The sequence below is a fragment of the Vulpes vulpes genome, chromosome 11, assembly GCF_048418805.1.
Source record: "Vulpes vulpes isolate BD-2025 chromosome 11, VulVul3, whole genome shotgun sequence".
Lineage (NCBI taxonomy): Eukaryota > Metazoa > Chordata > Mammalia > Carnivora > Canidae > Vulpes > Vulpes vulpes.
In genome coordinates, this window is record NC_132790.1 from 87613371 (window position 1) to 87633195 (window position 19825).

The 19825-nt window shown below is 50.2% G+C and overlaps 1 protein-coding gene across 1 annotated transcript in view; it reads left to right on the forward strand.

The window, feature by feature from the left end:
- SPSB4 (splA/ryanodine receptor domain and SOCS box containing 4) overlaps nucleotides 1–19825 on the forward strand; it is an 80852-nt gene that overhangs the window by 10154 nt on the left and 50873 nt on the right. The window contains exon 2 of the mRNA XM_026018559.2: nucleotides 5464–6283. Within this exon, the coding sequence (XP_025874344.2) occupies nucleotides 5590–6283 (694 nt within the window). The 5' untranslated portion in view covers nucleotides 5464–5589. The remainder of the gene's footprint in view (nucleotides 1–5463; nucleotides 6284–19825) is intronic.

A 19825-nucleotide genomic window follows, 5' to 3' on the forward strand; every position in this document is an offset into this window, starting at 1 on the left:
CCGATCTGTTAGAATGGAACTATAAGGTGCCTTTAAGTGAATTATAAAAGGGGCAGATTCCAGCCCCCTCGCAGTCAGATGCGCTAGGGCAGAGAGTATAGACTTACGGAGGTGACCCTGGAGGAGTGTTGGTTCTATTAATTGAATCTCCCCTGAACCTTTCACGCACAATTTTGCTTATTCCTCATAATCTGGTTGAGGCTCAAGGGCTGGGTGAAGGTTGCTGTGAAGCTCCAAGATGACTAGAGAAAAGATAGAGAAAAAAGCAAGTTGTCTTGTTAACTGAACTACAGTGTCCAGTTTTCTTGTAGACACAACTGCTCTTCATTTCCATTTGGACCCTTTGGGTTAAACACCCGCCTCACTCCCCTACTTCTGCCCTCTTCCTCCTCTGCTTTCCCTCCACAGTAAGTGGCAGTGTACTGCACAGAATACTCTGCACTTTTGTTTCTGGAGCTTCATCTCTGTCGAATCTTCCATGTCAGTATGTTCTTTTCTCCAGCTGCATAGTATTCCATCATATGAATTATCATAATTTATTTAGCCTGTCTTTAGTTGTTTTTTTCCCCAATATTTTGCTATTACAAACCATGCTGCCTATGTGTATATGTAATATATATAATATTTGATTTATAAGTGTACTATACATAATACGTATGTGTACATAATACATATCATGTGTATTATACATACATATGTAGTTCTGCGTATTTAATACTAAATAAATAACGAAGTAGAACTGCTAGGTCAAGGGGAACACACATTTGCAATTCTGAGAGATGGTGCTAATTCGTCATCCACTGAGGTTACATACAGCATTTTACCTTCGGTTTAGCAATGTCTGAGCCTGTCTGCTTCTCCAAGAAGCTGTTATCCGGTTTTTTGAGCTTTGCTAATCTGATAAACAAAACTGGCATTTCATTGTAATTCTAACTTGTTTCTCTTTTATTATGCATTTGGTAGAGCATCTTTTCAAAAGAGCCATTTGTTTTTCTTTTTATGTGAACTATTTGTTGTATCTTTCACATTCCATGTGTGGGTTGGTCTTCTCTTACCAGTTTACAGTAGTTTGTCATATATTTGTGATTTGTGTCATAAATGTTTCCCCACATTGAAACAACAAGCTAGTTTAACCTTTTTTATGAGTGCTTTTGGTTTTTTTCTCATTTTCATTTCTTATTTCTTATGTTGTGTCTTCTCCCTCCCTTAAATGATCAGATTAAGTGGTTGGTATATTTTATTGTTTATTTTAGTCATCAAAGCCCCACATTTAAAATATATTTAGTTATATGTGAAAATGTTAATTATTTAATTTTAAGTGAAATAACGTGAATAAAAGTCCATGATGCCAATATTTAAAAAGAAAATTCACTAATATTTTGTAGATTAAAAAAAAGATAAAATGATATAATCCATATGCTAATAGTGTTTACATCTGGTTACCAAGACAGGTGGTGATTTTTACGTTTTGTGCATGTTTTTGAATTTTCTAGAATTTAAAAACTGATTTAATGTTTTCTACTTAATAGTCTTTAATTTTTAGAATAGTTTTAGAGTTATAGAAGAACTATGTAGAAAGTAGGTAGAGGGCAGCCCCAGTGGCTCAGCGGTTTAGCGCCGCCTTCAGCTCAGGGTGTGATCCTGGAGAACCGGGATCGAGTCCCATGTCGGGCTCCCTACATGGAGCCTGCTTCTCCCTCTGCCTGTGTCTCTGCCTCTTTCTCTCTCTCTCTCTCTCTGTGTTTCATGAATAAATAAATAATTAAAAAAAAAAAAAGAAAGTAGGTAGAGTTCCCATATACTCACACCCAGTTCTCTCTATTATTAACATCTTACATTAGTATGGTACATTTATCACAGCTAATGAACCAGTATTGGTACATTGTTACCTGAAGGCCAGGCTTTATTCAGATTTCCTTAGTTTTCACTTGGTATTGTTTCTCTGTTCCAGGCCACCATATTAAATTTGGTTATCATTGGGCTTCTCTTGGCTGTGACAGTTTCTCAGATGTTCCTTCTCTTCAGTGGCCTTAACTGTGTTGAGTATTGGTCAGGTATTTTGTTGGATGCCCCCTACTGGAATCTGTCCTATGTTTTTGGCATGATAAGACTGGGGTTATGGGTTTGTGGAAGACCATAGAGATAAAGTACTATTATGCATTATGTTACGTCATTTCATTACATACTATCAACATGAGAATGATATAATAATAACATTATAATAGATAATATAATATGGTTTTATTGCTTTGGTTTTGTTTTTGTGGTATTTTTTCCCCGAAGAACTAGTTCTCAGTTTTTTATTAGTTCTATTCTTTTTCTATTTTATGATGCTTAATTCATGTATTTTAATTTTTTAACACTTATTAGTATAAGTACACCAGCTATGATTTCTACTTTAGTAGGATCCTAGGGGCTTTAAGATATGGAATGTGTTTTGTTATTCTTACTCTCTCCATAGTCTGCAAATTCTATATAGATTTCTTTTTTTGAGTTGTTTAGAAGAGAGTTTTTTAAAATATCTAAGTGGTAGGGTTCTGTATCATAGTTTTGTGATGAGTTTTTAGTTTTTATTTTGTGTTGTTAGATTCTGTATTATCTCTGCTTTTTTTGTGTGGTTTATTTGCGGCCTAATAAATGGGAAATGACCTGTCTTATTAATTATGCAATTTTTTTTATGTCTTTGCTTAATTTGGTTCATTGACCTGTCATAAGCTAAAAAAGGTAAAGTTAGCTGCCCCTACTGTCTATCTGTCTGTTCTTATGTTTACTGTAGCTTTTGTGGCGAATTTTGGTGCTATTATTTGGTATGTTAGATCTTTAATACTGTGGAGTCTCTTTGGAGTCCCAACTTTGGAGATGTCTCTTGTAAGTAGCATACAGTGAGAGTCTTGTCTTGATTTCCAATCTTAGATTTTTTTTTTTTTTTTTTTGTAGTTTACCATGGCCATTCATTGACATAGCTAGTGTTTCAGGCTTAGTTTTACTATCCTATTTTATGTCTTTGTGTTATTGTTTCTATTGCTTCTTACAGCAAAATCTTTCACTGTGTGGTCTGTTTTATTTTGTGTTCTTTCTGACAATTTGGAAAGTTTGTGTTTTATTTTCAGTTCTTCCAATGGTTGCCTTTATAACTATGTAAGATGCATTTTGTCTTTTTTTTTTTTTTAGACTGTGCTAATTGTCTCCCTTCTGAAATGAGTGATCACAAAATTAGTTTACACGTTTAATCACAATTTTCATATGCTTCACAGCAGCCTTTTTCTGGTGAATTTTCTTGGTTTGCCTTTTTTTTTTTTTTTCTTTTCCTCCTTTCTTTCTCCTGGAAGCATCTTTGACTCTATTGTGTGCTTGCTCCTCTCTGAAAGAGGCGAGGCTTCTCTAGGTCAACATTTTGCAATAGATTTATGTAGAGGAGAGGCCAGGAAGTATCCTAGGAGAGCAGGAGCGCTCCCTGGTCTGTTGTAATTTTGTTCCCAGGACCATGGCCATGATTTCTTTCAGCCTTGCTTCTACCCAGGCAGCAGAGATCTGGAAGCCCTGGGCTCCCCCCCTGCCCAGGCCCTCCTTTCGCTCTGCCTCACTGACACACTGCTTCCTGTGATGATGGCACCCTGGGTTTCCTTTGCCAGCCCTGCCCTCCTCTATCCTCTGGGTGTCCTAGGCAGCTCCTGCTGTTCTGTTTAGGATCCCTTGGTTTTTTCCATCAGGGAGTGCCAGCTACTGGTCGGCTCTGCCAGCTTTTTCCGAGATCTGCGGCCACAGGTGCTCTCTCGCCCCCGTCGGATCTTCACTGTTTCTGGCAGCCCTTTACTGTTCTTGGCAGTCTTTCCTTCGAAGTTGTGGTTCGGGTTACAAATGTGTTCTAGTTTCGCTGAAGATAACATTTACATTTCTCTTTCTCTTTCTCCTTTATTTTAGGTGATTCGGGATAGGAAAAGGAGTAACTGTATTCTGCTATCTTAGAACTGTCTAGTGTTGCACATTTTTACGCGCTCTGGTTTCCACCAGATTAAACATTAGCCAGAGCTCTCGGGTTAGGATTGGCATGTGCTGAAGCGGGGGTCTGCAAATAGAAAGGAAAGAAAATGGGAGTTGAGAGTAAAATAGGAGAGTTAAAAAGGAATCCATAGTCTACCTGCTATGCTGTGCGGCAGCAGAGTTCTCTTCTTCTCCACTTGGACTGTGGCTGGCCGTGTGCCACTGTTTGGGTGGGAGGTTGTGGCCAGGCAGGGCAGGGCATGAAAAATGCCTACCTCTTGGTCTGTCTCAGGGGAAGTTGTTTCAGCCCAGCAGCTCTTAGGCTGGAGGGGAGGGTACATGCCTCTGCTCTGAGCTAGTTGCAAGGCTCACTTCTCCATCTTTCCCCACATCCAAGCAGTCCAAGCATCCGGGATTCTGGCTGGCCTCCTCGAGATGGTAGCCAAGTCCTCCTCCCTGAAAACCAGGATCCTGCCTCAGAGGAGGTTGTCCGGTGTCAGTGTTGTTGACCTTGTCTATGTGCCCAAAGAAAGAACATGTCCATCCAAAGGGAAGGGGTACTTGTGGGATGTCCAGAGGATAGAGCCGGAGAGGAAAATCTTGCCCGTAGAGTCTCAGGTTTGGCCCTTTATATTATTGTCTCTCAGGTTACCACACTACCCAGAGGGTGCTATTTGTCCCCATTTTACAGATGAGGAAACTAGAATCTGAGAGAGGCTCAGAGACCTTTCTTTGGACACACGGCTTAGAGAGGAAGACAGGGATTTGGATGCAGTTCTATCTGGCTCCAGAGCCTGGACACTAGCCCCCTTATTCCCCTGCCTCCCACTCACCTTCCCATGGAGACACTACCCATCCTCAGATAGTTGTCCTGTATCCATGTTCATGTCCCTGGGTGATTTTGTTGGATCCTCACTCTGTGTCTTTCTTCTCGAGCCTGGCTACATTTTAGATACAGGGAAGCCAGGCTTGAGAACCAATGCGCCACACCCTATATTTCTGCATCCCCTGTGTCTTGGCTCAGGCCTAGTCCCCTGGGACCAAATACACCTGGGCTCTTCTCTAGGCTCTGTGTGGTCTTGGGTCAATCACTTTACTCCTCTAGGCTCCGTCCTTACTTCTAAAATAAAATTGTCTGTGATCACTAGAAGAGCAGAACATGGACTCTGGAGCCAGATGATCTCAATGTGAATCTGAGCTCAGCACCTATTCAGCCATGGGACACCAGTTAATTAGTTACCCTTTCTGTAATCTAGTTTTCTCAACTATAAAAGGGGAATAATACCGTACACGTCCTACAGGGAGGGCTTAAGGATTAAATGGACTCATAGATGTAAACTGTTCGGAACAGTGTCTGGCACATGGCAAGTACTAGATAAGTGCCAGATATTATTATGTTAATTGTTATGATTAATGCATGCAAAGGGGCCCGGCCCCTGGGCACAGTGGCTGTCGTAACCCATGCCCTTTGCTTTCTTCCAGGAGCTTGGGCCCCTGCCCCAGCCCGGTAGAGGCTGCGGAGGTGTGCGGTCCAGAAGTCTGGTACCCAGCCCGGAGGCCCCAGCGAGGTAGCGGTGGCCCGCGGCGGCCCCCTCCCGGCAGCGCACCATGGGCCAGAAGCTGTCGGGGGGCCTCAAGTCGGTGGAGGTGCGCGAGCCGGCGCTGCGGCCGGCCAAGCGGGAGCTGCAGGGGCCGGAGCCGGGGCGGCCGGCGCGGCTGGACCAGCTGTTGGACATGCCCGCCGCGGGGCTGGCGGTGCAGCTGCGGCACGCCTGGAACCCCGAGGACCGCTCGCTCAACGTCTTCGTCAAGGACGACGACCGGCTCACCTTCCACCGGCACCCGGTGGCCCAGAGCACGGATGGCATCCGGGGCAAGGTGGGCCACGCGCGCGGCCTGCACGCCTGGCAGATCAACTGGCCGGCCCGGCAGCGTGGCACCCACGCCGTAGTCGGCGTGGCCACGGCTCGGGCACCTCTGCACTCGGTGGGCTACACGGCCCTGGTGGGCAGTGACGCCGAGTCGTGGGGCTGGGACCTGGGCCGCAGCCGCCTCTACCACGATGGGAAGAACAGGCCCGGAGTGGCCTACCCCGCCTTCCTGGGGCCCGAGGAGGCCTTCGCGCTGCCGGACTCGCTGCTCGTGGTGCTGGACATGGACGAGGGCACGCTCAGCTTCGTCGTGGATGGCCAGTACCTGGGCGTGGCCTTCCGCGGCCTCAAGGGCAAGAAGCTGTACCCGGTGGTCAGTGCCGTGTGGGGCCATTGCGAAGTCACCATGCGCTACATCAACGGCCTTGACCGTAAGTGCCCGGGGGGGCGGCGGTGGGGAGTGGAGGCTGCCTGGTGCTGGAGGCGTCCGGGAGGGTGGCAGGGAGCAGGTGAGGCCCTGCCCTCCGTGGTCGCTTGGGATGACCCTGCCCGTGCAGAGGACACGGACTCTGGGATGCTCTCATTTACTGGCTTGGTGATCTTGGGCTGTGCCTCAGTTTCCCCACGTGCAAAAGTGGCCCAGGGATAGGAATCTGGGTCAGGGCTGTTGCCAGGGCTCGACTAAGATAATAATGTAGGCAGAGTGCTTAGAACAGTGAGTGGCACCTAATAAGGATTTCCTGTGCTGCTGCTAATCATGAATCTTGCTGCCTGCATAAGGGTCATGCAAAAATGATGTCTCCTGTGTGCCAGGCCTCAAGCCCGCAGCAGGGGGAGAGTGACAGTAGAAGATACAGTTCCTGTACTTGAATGCCATGCACTCTGAGTTACTGATAAGTAATAAGTAGTGATAATAACAACTATCATTTATTGACCGCCTGCTGAAGGCAGGGACCAAACACCCAATTTCCAGCTCTTGCTGGTGAATTGCCTGTTAAAAGGGGTCACCTGCCCCTCCTCTATAGCTGATCATTGCCTCCTAGGACCGAGCGCCAGAAGTTGTAGAGTCTTTTGATTTTTCCAAGAGGACCCAGGAATCTAGACTTGTGTGAAAGAGCCCAATTTTTGAAGTTGGCAGCTGTTGAAAACACCATGTTGGCAAACAAAACACCCTTGCAGGCTGCAGACAAGCCCCCAGGCTACTTGGGGGTGATCCTTGGCAGCTCTTCGGCCTCCTCTCATTTAACATGCACCATCATGCTGTGAAGCAGCTTAAAAATCATTGCAACAAAATTGGTTATGACGTTAGGAGGGAGTCACTCAGGGAGGCAGGGTGGCCTCTGCACAGAGGCATGTGTGGCCGCCAGCTGAGTGGAGCCTTGCGGGCTTATACACTCCTCATCCACACATGACACTTCCTGCCGCAGCCCGGATGAAGCTCACGGAGGCAGGTGCTTGCAGCCAGAATTCCCGTTTATTCACATCAGATGAGAGCTGTAATTGCCCCCTTTTCAGAGATGAGAAAACTGAAGAGTAGAGCTATAGAGAACCAGGCCTTACGTAGGTCTATCGGCCTTCGAAGCCTATTCTTTTCCCCTGCTCCCCCCTCCCTTTCAGTTGAGGGACTGAGAATAAGATCCCAGAAAAGAAGTCAAGAAGAGGATTTTACTCAAGTAAAATTTATATTTCCTTGAGTGTAGGGTAGGTTGACTGATTTCAAGGGGGGAGGGCCACAGAAAGTGGCCAGCCGGTATGCTCAGCTCTCTGGTGTAATAGGCGACATTCTTGCTCAGATTTCATTTTCACGGATGTTAGACAAAGATTACCATCGATGGCAAAGTGTTGTTCTGTATTCTTTGATTAACTGGCTAGATCTAGGACCAGATGAATGTGTCCTGAGAAAGGCTAGTTTAGTCATCCCAGTGCCTTGTGGAGAATGTGATAGACATGAGGACTGGCCAAACCCAGTACTGAGAAAACCAACAGCAACAACAAACACCCCTTTCAAGCAGAATTGGAAAACGTACTTGCCAGGAATTATCATGGGAGGAGAAGAGTGGACTTGGCATACAAGGCTTTGGAGTCTGACATGCTATAGTTCCAACTGCATCCCCAATGCTCAATGGTTTTGTGTCCCTGGTGAGCCATTCTAATGCCTTACAACTCATTCTGCTTATCAGTAGAATGGGACAGTATCAGGCCCCTTTCACAGCTGCTGTGAGGTTGGTATGGCGGTACCAATAATATGGTAGGTGAGATTAGAGACTGACATACATGGATACCCAGTAGGAGCTCCTTGAGCCAATGGTTGGGCCCCCAAGGTGGGCTTCCTCTTGGGTATTGGTTCATGCTCAGCTATTTGTTGCTTTGTTTTCAGGTTCAAAGCTAAGGTGCTAATGAGGTTGTAGCCAGTGGCACGCCCATGCATGTTAGGCTCAGGAGCAGTCAAGCCATGATATCCTCCTTGGTGTAATGGTGGGGACCTGGATGAGAGAGGACAGCTGTTTCGGGGGCACTTTGAGCTCTGGATCCTTCAGGTGGCTACAGAAGCTTAGTGAGGCTGAAACTTGGTCTGTTGCATCCTCCTCCTCACTGGCAGGGACTTTTGAGGTTGGCTGGAGCTGGAATGCTCATCAGAAGGCAAGGGAAGGCCAAGATGTCATGTGATGCAAACCTGTAGCATCTGTTGTCGCATGTCAGGATTAGCTTGTCTGCTATGGCACTGGCCTGTTCTCCAGACAGGAGTAATATTCTCTCTTATGGGCAAGGTATGATTGCAGAAAGGGGGAGCCTGAGCTGTTCTGGGCTTTGAAAGGCCATGGTCAGCCTAGGATAAGCCCTGACTATAGAACGGGCCATAGGACATGCTGCAGTGGAGTCTGATAGGGGCTGGTTGGGAGGGGACTGTGTGCTGCCTGTAGCTGGTGACCTGAGCTGATGTCCACCAGGGGTAGCCCTGGACACCGGGAAGGGTTTGGTTCTAGGGAGTCCCTGGACAGGGACGGTGACCCAAGGTGGGGTTTTGTATGTGAGAATTCTGAGCCAACATTGGTTGTGGACATGATGTCAAGTCCCCACACTCAGACCCGACGGAGATATGGGGGAGCACAGTCAGAGACAGGCTCTGGAGCAGAAAGGCAGGGCTGCTCTCTGAGGTGGCTTCCCCAGAAGATCATCGGAGAGAGAACTGTGCCCAGGGCCCCTCACAGACCATGATCGGCTCTGGCCCCATCACTCACCAGAAGGTTGGCCACAAGGATTACTTCCTCTCTCTGAACCTCAGTGTTCTCCATTGTAAAATGGGCATGATAAAGCTTGTGGGCACAGAGCAGACACATAGCAATTGGTGCTCACTGCTTTCATTAACCAGGCGAGCTGAGCCAAGCCCTGGGATTCACCTATGGGTTACAACAAAAGTGGCCTTAATGGAAGCTTCTCCTCTAATGTGATGGAAGTAAGTTGATGGATATCCTTTTCTCAGTTTTTGAATTTTTATGCCTATGAAAGCAAGACTTAAAAAGGACTAACCACGTTTAACTCTGAAGCACTGGGGGCCAGAGCTCCTAGAAGCATGCTGTCCTGTCTTAAATGCATTCTTCAGCCACGGCATGGAGCGAAGCAGCTCTGCATCTCAGGGTTTACTGTAAAGAGCTGCAGGACGCCCAGGGCCCTGCCATATGAGCGAAGCATGGATCCGAGGCCGGGCAACTGGGCAAGCTGTCTCCGGATGATGGGGTCCACAGCCCAAATGATAACAGCAGTAATAACACACCACCAATAACTACCTCTTATGTAGCGCTTAGCCTGGGCTGGCCTCCTATTCACAAATTTTAACTCATTTAATCCTTGTAGCTAGTCTTTCAGCTGATGCCTTTATTATCTCATTTTACAATGAAGAGATGGAATCACAGAGAATCTGAGTAAGCTGCTCGAGGTCACACAGCCAGTAAATAGGAGAACCAGGACATTCAAACCGAGGCACACTGGCCCCGTGGGCCCCTTGCGGAGATGTTTGCAAAGGGGGCAGGATGAGAAGGAAAAGGAGAGGCTGCTCCACCGGGCAGGGTGGCCACGCAGCCAACTGGTCCTTTCCTCCTGTGGTGGGTCCGGGTGAGACCATGAGATGCTGTCCCGGCTGTTCTCCTCCCTCTTGCCTTCATCTCCAGCCCTCAAAGCTCTTGGCTCAGCACAGAGCTCCACGGGGTGTTCTGAAAAGTTAGCTGCATCAAGACAGCCCCAGCGGTGTCTGGGAATCAGGCCTGCTTTGGTCGCTAACGGGAGAATGTCACTGAAAATGTCCCAACTGCTGTGAGGTTTGGCCCAACTGCTGTGAGGTGGGCCAGGCCTTTGGAATCGGCTCCAGGCTGGTTTCCAGAACTGCTCCTCTGCTCCCTGGCTCCTCCTGCCACATGTTGGAGGCCAGGAAGGTTGACAGAACAGCTTTGTCTCCTGCCCTGGAGGTCTTGGGTGGTGAGTGGTGTGTGAGCGCCACAGGAAGTGGAGAGGGGCCCCAGACAGGGACAGGTGGGCTTGGAGCCCCGTGCCGCTTTGACAGGGGGCTCATAACGGTCAGACTTTTTAAAATACCACCCCTGTTTTGTGCTCCGGGCCAAGTGTCCTCTATCTTTCTTAACCCATACAGTAAACGTTGGGGCAATGTTGCCATTATTTCCATCTCGTAGATGGGAAAATGGAATTTTGGAAAGGTAAAGAATTTGTGCACTTGCTCAAGGCCAAGCAGGTAGCCAGCAGCAGAGCTGTGCTTAAACCCAGGTCGGAAGAGTCGCATGCCCTGCCCCCCTGCCGCCTGGGCCAGCCCTGACCCCATTCTGCCCACCGTGTAGGGCCCGGTTCCGCAGAGCAGGCGTTGGTTCCAGGGCGTCTTTCCTGGGGGGTGGAGAGGAGGAAACGGAGGATCTCAGGCCTAACTGGCAGGGAGGTCTTGTCCACCTGCATCGAACCGGGGAAACTGTATTTCCAGACGCTGTTCCTAGATGGTTTAATTGACCTGCCAACAAGTATTTATTGGCGCAGCAGCTCAGGAGAAGAGGCTGGCAGCCGGCCAAGGCTTCTGGTATTGATGAAGGCCAGAGAGACTTTTCTACTGGGCTGAGTACAAGGGCACCATCCCCTTGCCAGAGCCAGTCTGCACTGAACTCACCACCTTCCTGCTCAACTCCCATGTGTCTACAGGGTGCCACAGTCCTCCCAGCCTCCTCTGCCCTCTCCACCCAGGCCTGGTCTCCCCTCGCTCCTCTGCCCTCTCCACCCAGGCCTGGCCTCCCCTCGTTCCTCTGCCCTCTCCACCCAGGCCTGGCCTCCCCTCGTTCCTCTGCCCTCTCCACCCAGGCCTGGTCTCCCCTTGCTTCTCTGCCCTCTCCACCCAGGCCTGGTCTCCCCTCGCTCCTCTGCCCTCTGCACCCAGACCTGGTCTCCCCCTCGCTCCTCTGCCCTCTGCACCCAGACCTGGTCTCCCCTCGCTCCTCTGCCCTCTCCACCCAGGCCTGGTCTCCCCTCGCTCCTCTGCCCTCTCCACCCAGGCCTGGCCTCCCCTCGCTCCTCTGCCCTCTCCACCCAGGCCTGGTCTCCCCTTGCTTCTCTGCCCTCTCCACCCAGGCCTGGTCTCCCCTCGCTCCTCTGCACCCAGACCTGGTCTCCCCCTCGCTCCTCTGCCCTCTCCACCCAGGCCTGGTCTCCCCTCGCTCCTCTGCCCTCTCCACCCAGACCTGGTCTCCCCTTCACTTCTCTGCCCTATTATTCTGCCCTGATCCCAACTCATCCTCAGCCCAGGGCTCTGCCCCCTGCACCGAGTGCCCTCATTTAGCACCGAGTGCCCCCCATCTGCCCCATTCACTTCCTTTTCCACATGTGTACCTTCTTTCCCCAAGTGGATATAGAGTAAGTTTCCGTAGGACGATCGGTGTTGACCCAGGAGGCGCGTGTGCGGAAGTCAATACAGCAGGGACTTAAAAATATCTATGCATATACTTTTGAAAGGCAAGCTGTGCACATAGCAACAAATTTTTTTTTTGAGATTTTATTTGTTTATTTAGCAGAAAGAGAGAGAGAGAGAGACAGAGCACCAGTAGGCAGAGCAGCAGGCAGCAGGAGAAGCAGCCTCCCCACGGAGCAGGGAGCCCTACGTGGGGCTGGATCCCAGGTCCCTGAGATCATGACCTGAGCCGAAGGCAGATGCTTAACCCCCTGAGTCACCCAGGCACCCCCATAGCAACAAATTTAAATATTACAATGAAATACCCCCCTGGCCATTAGCTCCCCAGCTCCCCTCCCTGCTGGCAACCACCATTAATAGTTTCTCATGTGTCCTTCCAGAAATGTTATGACAGAGAAATTTTACATGAATGTGATCATGCTGTAAACATTGGTCTGCATCTCCCTTTCCCTTTAACAGAGCTTGGCGATTATTTAATATGATTGCCAGAGAGTTGCCTCATTCTTTATTAATAGCTGCATGGGTTTGCTTGGTATGGTTGTATCATCCTTTATTTTATTCAGACCCCCATTTTTTTTTTTTTTTTTGACATCTAGGCAGTTTCCAATCTTTGCGAGTAAACATTTGATTCCAATTTAAATTTCATTTCTGCCCCCTTCTGGCTAACTAACATCCTCGAACCTTCGTTTTTCTCCCATCTGTGCAGTGGGAATAATTATGTGTGCCTTGCATAGCTGCTGTATGAGAAATGAGGCAGAAATGAAGCATGGTCCAGCACGTGGCTCATGGGGGGGGGGGGTGCTGGAGGGCGCTGTGGGTCTTACTGTGCTTACCCGGCATTAATGACTGTACCATGTCCAGGGCTGAGCTCATCCTGGCCACTTGATGAATCTTGTGAATGATTTGCTTTGTAGTTTACAATACAGTAGAATCACATTAGTTTGCTGTTCAGGAGGCTTCACAGTGCTAGACTCGGACTATTGGAGTTGTATAATCTGGTCAGTCCTTATGTAGGTGAATGTCCGTGCGCTAAGTCACCTGTACAGGGCAGAGCCAGAATGGGTGTGGGTTGCTGTGCTGTTGCTGCTGTTGCCACTGCTGACGGCGGCAGCCGTTGGAGGCAGGGACTCCCTCGGTGACACCCTCGGAACTGGGCACCTGGTAGGTGCTGAGTAAGTACCTGTGACTATACTGGCCTCCCGCCACCTGTAGAGCTTTTCTATTCTGGAGCAGGACCCGAGTCACAGATGGCTGGAACAGAGGGAGGCTGGCCCTGAGAGGCCGCCCCCTTGGAGCGTGACCCCAGAGTGACCCATTCCCACCTCTCATTGTGTGTGGAGCACAGCACATCTGTCCCCACACCCAGGCCAGGCGGAGGCGGCACGATGGGCTGGGCAATTCAATTCAGAATCTGGACACTCAGAAACTGGCCTCTCCCTTTGTTTTCTACAAAAAGGCACAGGCTTGCAGCTGAAAACTGTTCATGCTCAGACACAGTGGCCCTGCTCTGAGGGGGGGAGGGGTCACATTTGAACAGTCGTGAGTAGGTTCACTCTTGGAAGTCCTGCCTGCAGGAAGGGGGCTTTGAAACACGGGCTCAGTCAAGAGAGCGTCGCTCGCTCGTGGGCCGCGGTGGAGGCCGTGGAGTCATACGCAGGGCCACTGGAAACGATCTGCGCCTGCCCTCCCCCTCTCAGAGGGCCTCAGTGGGGTTCCCTCCTGACTGGGCTGCTCATGAGCCATGACACTGAGCAAGGCAGTTCACCCTGGAGCCTCAGTTTCCTCATCTGTAATGATAATAGAAATATACTGTGCCACAGGCATTGGGATTGTGGGTGATCTACAGAAAGTGACGGGGCGCGTGCCTGGCACATAGTAGGCCCTGGGGAAATGTAGGTTTAAAAATCGCCGGTTATGACAATCACAGCTCCCACAGATGGGTAAAATTACTGTCAATGTTATTCAGTGTGGAAATAATTGTCGTTAGTATATTTTGGTCCACGTTGTGAAATCTGAGGGGTTTCATGTAAGGGAATATGTTGGTTTGGGGAGGTTTTGGTCTCTTTTCTCTTTAAGATACTTGATAAAGGGGCACCTGGGTGGCTCTGTGATTGAGCCTCTGCCTTTGGCTCAGGTCGTGATCCTGGGGGATCCTGGGATCTAGTCCCCGTAGGGAGCCTACTTCTCCCTCTGCCTGTATCTCTGCTTCTCTCTCTGTATCTCTCATGAATAAATAAGTAAAATCTTAAAAAAAAAAAAAAAAAGATACTTAATGGAAATACCACCTGAGGTTCAAAGACCACTGTGAGTCTATCACAAATGAGCTGAGAGTGTTGAGCCTTCCCCATGAGCAGTTTCAAAGGTTTCCAGCTAAGTGTCTGGTTTAAGTGTTTTGTGGTTCCTGGGGGCGACTTGCTTGGTGAACGTGTGTTCAGCAAGGAGATCCAAATAAGCGGCCTACCGACCAGCTGTGGCCCGCATATGTATTCAGTGGGGACGAGCTGCCGAAGTGCTGGGCCTGAGGGGCAGCCTATGCCTCTGAACAGATGGTCACTAGGCCCAGCTGTGGGGGAGCCCCATGTCGGGCCTTTGGAGGGAAGGGGAGACGAGGTGGCCGGGAGGAGCTGGCGGGAGGGTGAAGCAGGCCCTAGGCACTGGAATGGGACAAGTGCCATCTGGTAGCCAATGCCAGACCCCCATTTTACAGGTAGGAGCTGACTGGACCAGAGAACTGGGAAGACTTGTCCAAGGTCACTGGCTAATTAGCAGCAGATCCAGACCTAAAACCCAGGCCTCCAGTCCCCCTTGAAAATGCAGAAACAAGAGTGAGAATCCAATGTGGTTCATGAGCCTGTATTGAGAAACCCTGACATAGATGAGAGAAGACATGTCAGAGTTCAGGAGGAGAATGACGCCTTCCTAGGAAGTGGCCTTGGCAGCCTGGGCAGCCCTGAGACCCTCTGTGGCTCCCCCGAGCCTCCCACATGTCTGAGACCCTGTCCCGACCCTGCTCAGACCATAGAGCAGGGAGTTCAGCACAATCAGAGACCAGGGATCACCAGTCCCCCCATGTCCTACCCGGATGGGCTAGGCATAAGTTTCCTCAGCATTCTTATCTGTAAAGTGGGTTTGATGATTGGACTCCCCCCCTAGACTTGGTGTCAGCAGTGCTTCTCACACCCTGATGGGCATTCAGGTCAGCTGGGATGTTGTTAAATGAGGTTCTGACCTAGGAGGTATGGGTAGGGCCCAAGAGTCTGCATTTCTGACAAGCCCCTGGGTGAGTCTCATGCTGCTGCAATGTTGAGGGAAGGGCACTGGGCGAGGCTTCCACATGCATGGCTTGTCCCCTACCCCCACCGTCCACCTCTCTAACCCCCACTCTGGTCCTGCAGCCAAACCAGTCTGCTTATTCCTCCCTGCCTTGGTCTGTGCCGACCTCTTTGTTGGATATGGCCTGTTTCCTCCCCACCCCCCAACAAGGCCTAGTGTTACCAAGCCTGGCTCTACCCACCACCCCTCCTGCTTGGCAGACAGGAGGGTAGTTCCTGCACCCTGCCCTCCCCCCACTTCCCACCCTTCCACTGTCCAGCTGTGTCTTCTACACTTCCTCCCTTTCCTACCCAGCCCCATTTCCCTCTTGTTCTCATCCTCCCTCAACCACTGTGTGACTCAGTTTACCTGTCCTGGAACCCAAATTTGCACAATTACCAGCAAGGTATATACAAGGAAATCCGTGACTTTTCCATGAGGCCAACTTTGTTTGGGAAAGGATTACTGCAAATAGAAATGGCTCTTTGTTCAACAGTCATTGATTGAGCACCTACAAAAGGCCAAACACTGCTTGGCTCTGCTCATGCATCCCATCGTCTTATTTAAACCCCCATAGCCCTATATGAATGCTAGTAAGGGCCCCATGCACGTTAGCTCGTTTAGTGCCCACAGAAGAGGAGAAGGTGCTGGTACCCCGCTGCCCACATGAAGAGCCTGAGGCCAAGGGGATGAAGAGCCCACTCACAGCACAAACTCGGAGGCAGCCATCTGCACCGGGATCCGGATGGCCGGCTCAGCACCCCCCTCTAATCTCCAGGCCACACAGGGTCACCGTGAGCCTTGCTTCAGCTTTCCTGGTGGTCTGGGGCCTTAGCAGAAGGGTTTACTGGAGCTGGCGTCAGCAATCCCACTGGCACAGCATTTAAACCCCCTAAGTACAGGACAGCCACGCTGTGTTCATTCTCACCTGGGTGCACGGGAGCGGCGCGGAGGCGGAGTGGGTGCTGCAGGGGTAGCAATGAACGGGGTAAGCAAATCTGCAGGATGGCGTAGAAACGACTGGGGAGAGCCAACAGCCTCCCAGGCTGGCAGCCGCATTTGTTTGCTGCGGTCAGGAAGCCAGCCGATCCTCCCAGTCGTGTCCCTTGGTTAAGGCAAGGGGGCAGTTAGCATGAGTTACAGCCCAGCCCAGACACTAATAAGGCTGCTTGTCTGAGGCCTTCCATAATTCAAGTTAAGGCTGTACCGTTTAATGGCCCTTCTTCATCAGATCTTCCAAGACTCGGTGCCTCCTTAATGATTTATTTGCTTGGGATGAAATTAAGCCGAGACAGCGTGAGCTTGGAAAATACTGCCGTGCTGGTTCTTCCTAGTTCTTCATCCGTAGTGGCGGCGTTTCTATAAATAGAGCTGTGAGCCCTGCTTCGGGACCCTCCTGCTGGGAGCCCCGGTGGGCACAGGCCGCCCGTCATGATGCTCTTGGACCACACCCGACGAGGCACCTGGTACTCTTCGCCTTTCCCCGCCTCCGAGGCCGGTGACCCCGCTGGGAAACAGCAAGGGGCCAGAGCCACCCGCAAAGATATTGTCACCTTGGCTTTGGAGCCATTTAAGTGCAAGTGTTTGGGGTGATCCATTTGGGGCTACAGCCACGTTCCAGATCTTGTCCCTGTTGATGTTTCTCCCTCAAAATGCATTTCACGAGGGTATCCCAGGGTGAAGGCAGGTTTGCTTCTGGTGTTCAGTGAGGTGGATGACAGCTGTCTGTCTGGTGCCGAGGCCTGGCTAGGAAGGGCGTGTGGGATCCTGTTCATCTTCCTAAGCGTGGCCGCCTCTGGGGTGAGGGGCCAGAGTCACAGCTGAGGGCCACTCGGAGGGCTCACCTGGAGGCCAGGTGCCGAGTGGGGGTGAGATGGTTAGTCCAGCACCTCTGGGGTTCAGGAGACTCAAGAAGTCTCAGGAAAGGAATGAGTGTCATGGTGTGTGAGGACTGAGAGGTCCAGGAAGGTGTGCTGCTTCTGCACCTTTTGGGATGGCGGAGGTGCAGTATTGAGACCTTCGGAGTTACTGTTTTTCTCCCTGCTGGCAGAGGCGAGGTCATCCCATCTGTCCTGGTGTCCCCAGCATCTGGCACATGGTGAGTTCTCGGTGAACATCTATCAAATGAATGACTGGATAGCTCAGAGTCCACGTGGCAGGGTGAAAAACCACCACAGGTTCAGGTGGAGGACGAGGCTCAGAGACAAGAGCACTTTCTTCCTACAGCATCTGCACAAAAGAGTTTACAAGCTTCCCATTGAAACGGCGGCAAAGGGAATCCTCAGAAGTTTCCAATTAGCCAGGAATAGTAAATGGAAATTAGTTGCACTCTGCCCATAGCCACTAATTTGATCTTGGTATAAATAAGCCATTGCTCTTCCCTCAACCACAAACGGTCCTGCGTGGGCCAGTCTATTCTGCGGTTATAAGGAGGTGATTTATCCCTTCACTTGGTGTTTATGAAAAGCCTGACCTGTGCTGACCGGGGCCAGGAGCTGGGCTGCAGCGGGGAGCGAAGCAGGCCCCCTTTCCACTCTCCATGGAGCCACAGTCAGCTGGAGAGCCATGGTCACAGTGAGAGAGGCTTTCTATCACTTAGCTGATCGGTCAATGGCTATTTTTTTTAAACATCTCCACTGTACCAGGCACTGGGGGTATTGTGATGACAATTTAAGAAGAGAGACAGAAGCAGAAAAAAACAAATCTATGATAAATCTAGATAGAAATATGGCTAAATGAGCAACACAGGAGACCATGATGGGTTGGGGGGGGGGTCTCCAGGCTGCTGCCAGGGAGGGGAATTGGAGACCCAGATAGTAAGTGGAGGCAGCCCTGGGAGGATCTGGGGAAGACAGGGTTGGTGAGCACAAGGCGACGAGTCTGTGGCCGAGGGGAGCCAGCCAGGGCTGTGGGAATTAGGGAATAGCAGAGACTGGACTTGGGGGCCTGCAGGCTGTGGCATTTTCTTTCATCCTACAGACTCAGATGATTCACTGTTTTTTAAAAAGTTGTCAATGACGGACGCCTGGGTGGCTCAGTGGTTGAACGTCTGCCTTCGGCTCAGGGTGTGACCCGGGGTCCTGGGATCGAGTCCCACATCAGGCTTCCCGCAGGGAGCCTGCTTCTCCTTCTGCCTAGGTCTCTGCCTCTCTCTGTGTGTCTCTCACAAATAAATAAATAAAATCTTTAAGGAAAAAAAAAAAGTCAATGACCTTGTTTTAAAGAAGCAGCATTTAAAGTTCCTTCTCTATTGGGGCATGCCTCCTGGTTCTACCGAATGAACTTTGGTGAAGGTGGCCTTTGAGGTGAATATCACCATTTCCATTTTATAGATAAGTTGATTGAGGCCCAGAAAGTTTGGCAAGCCTTGCCCTGGTTGCGCAGTGAGTGGGAGAGCTGATTTGAACCCCATCTGTTATTTCTCCACTTTGTCACTGTTCCAGAAGCTGATTCTAGGGGTGTGTGTGTGAACACAATAGGGCTCCATGGTCTACTAAGAGCCGTCTGGCAGTCCAGCCAAGAGAAGGGGCCTCTACGGAGCAAGGAAGCCCATGTGGGCCTGGGCAGGTCTCCACCCCACACTGATCTTTTGTTCCTTCGGGTTGTCCAGTGAGCCTGAGTGAGCCGTGGCTGGGGATTTGTGGCTCACAGTCTTCCCTATCTGGGTGGTGGGTAGGTGACCCAGGGCCTGGAGCCTACCCCACCACCATGGCCAAGGTCTGGGCCAGCCACTGTCTACCATGCTTCGGCTTCTTCATATTCTTGGCTGCACCTCAGGGAGTGGGACAGCCGGGTGGGTTCTGGATGGTGGATTTTGCCCTGTGTTCTGTCCCCTGGTGTTGGGGAGCTCCAGGGCTCTGATAGGCATGCCTGTTGGCTCGGGCGCTTGTCACTTCAGGCTGGGTGAGCCACTCAGGAGGTACACAGCAGGTGCAGGGCTATTTCCTTTTTGGTTGGCACCGTCAGCTTCCCTCAGTTATTCAAAGTGTTGTGGCAAAATGGAGTATTCAAATGTTTGAGAGTTGAAAAAGCATTCTCAAGCTGAACTAAACTTGATTTACCCGGAGTCTGGTGTTGGGTGGAAAAGAGGGAAGAAGGGGTTAGGTCCTGGAAAAAAATGCTAGATTTGGAGCCAGGTAAGCTGGCTCAGCCCCATTTCAGCTTAGCCGCCGGCTATGTGTGACCTTGGGCAAGTCACCTCCCCTCTCTATGCCTTTGTGCCTCCACTGCAGGAAGGAGGGGATCGGATAAGATGACCTCAGAGGATCTCCATTATTCTGTGCTATCTAATATTCGGAGACTATCTGCACGGCTGATATTTTGGATGACAAACATTTTACACGGCTGTGCTATCCAGTACAGCAGCCACTAGCCACAGCCGGCTTCTTGCATTTGACTTTAAATTTATTCAAGTTAGGGACGCCTGGGTGGCTCAGCAGTTGAGCGTCTGCCTTCGGCTCAGGACGTTATCCTGGGGTCCCAGGATCGAGTCCCACATCAGGCTCCTTGTGGGGAGCCTGCTTCTCCCTCCGCCTATGTCTCTGCGTGCCCCCCTCCCTCATGAATAAGTAAATCTTTAAAAAAAATAATAAATTCATTAAAGTGAGATAAAACTTCAGCTTCTCAGTTGCACCGGCCACATTCATGTGCTCCATAGCAACTTGCGGCTGGTGGGTACCCTGTTGGACAGGAAGATGCAGAGCGTCTC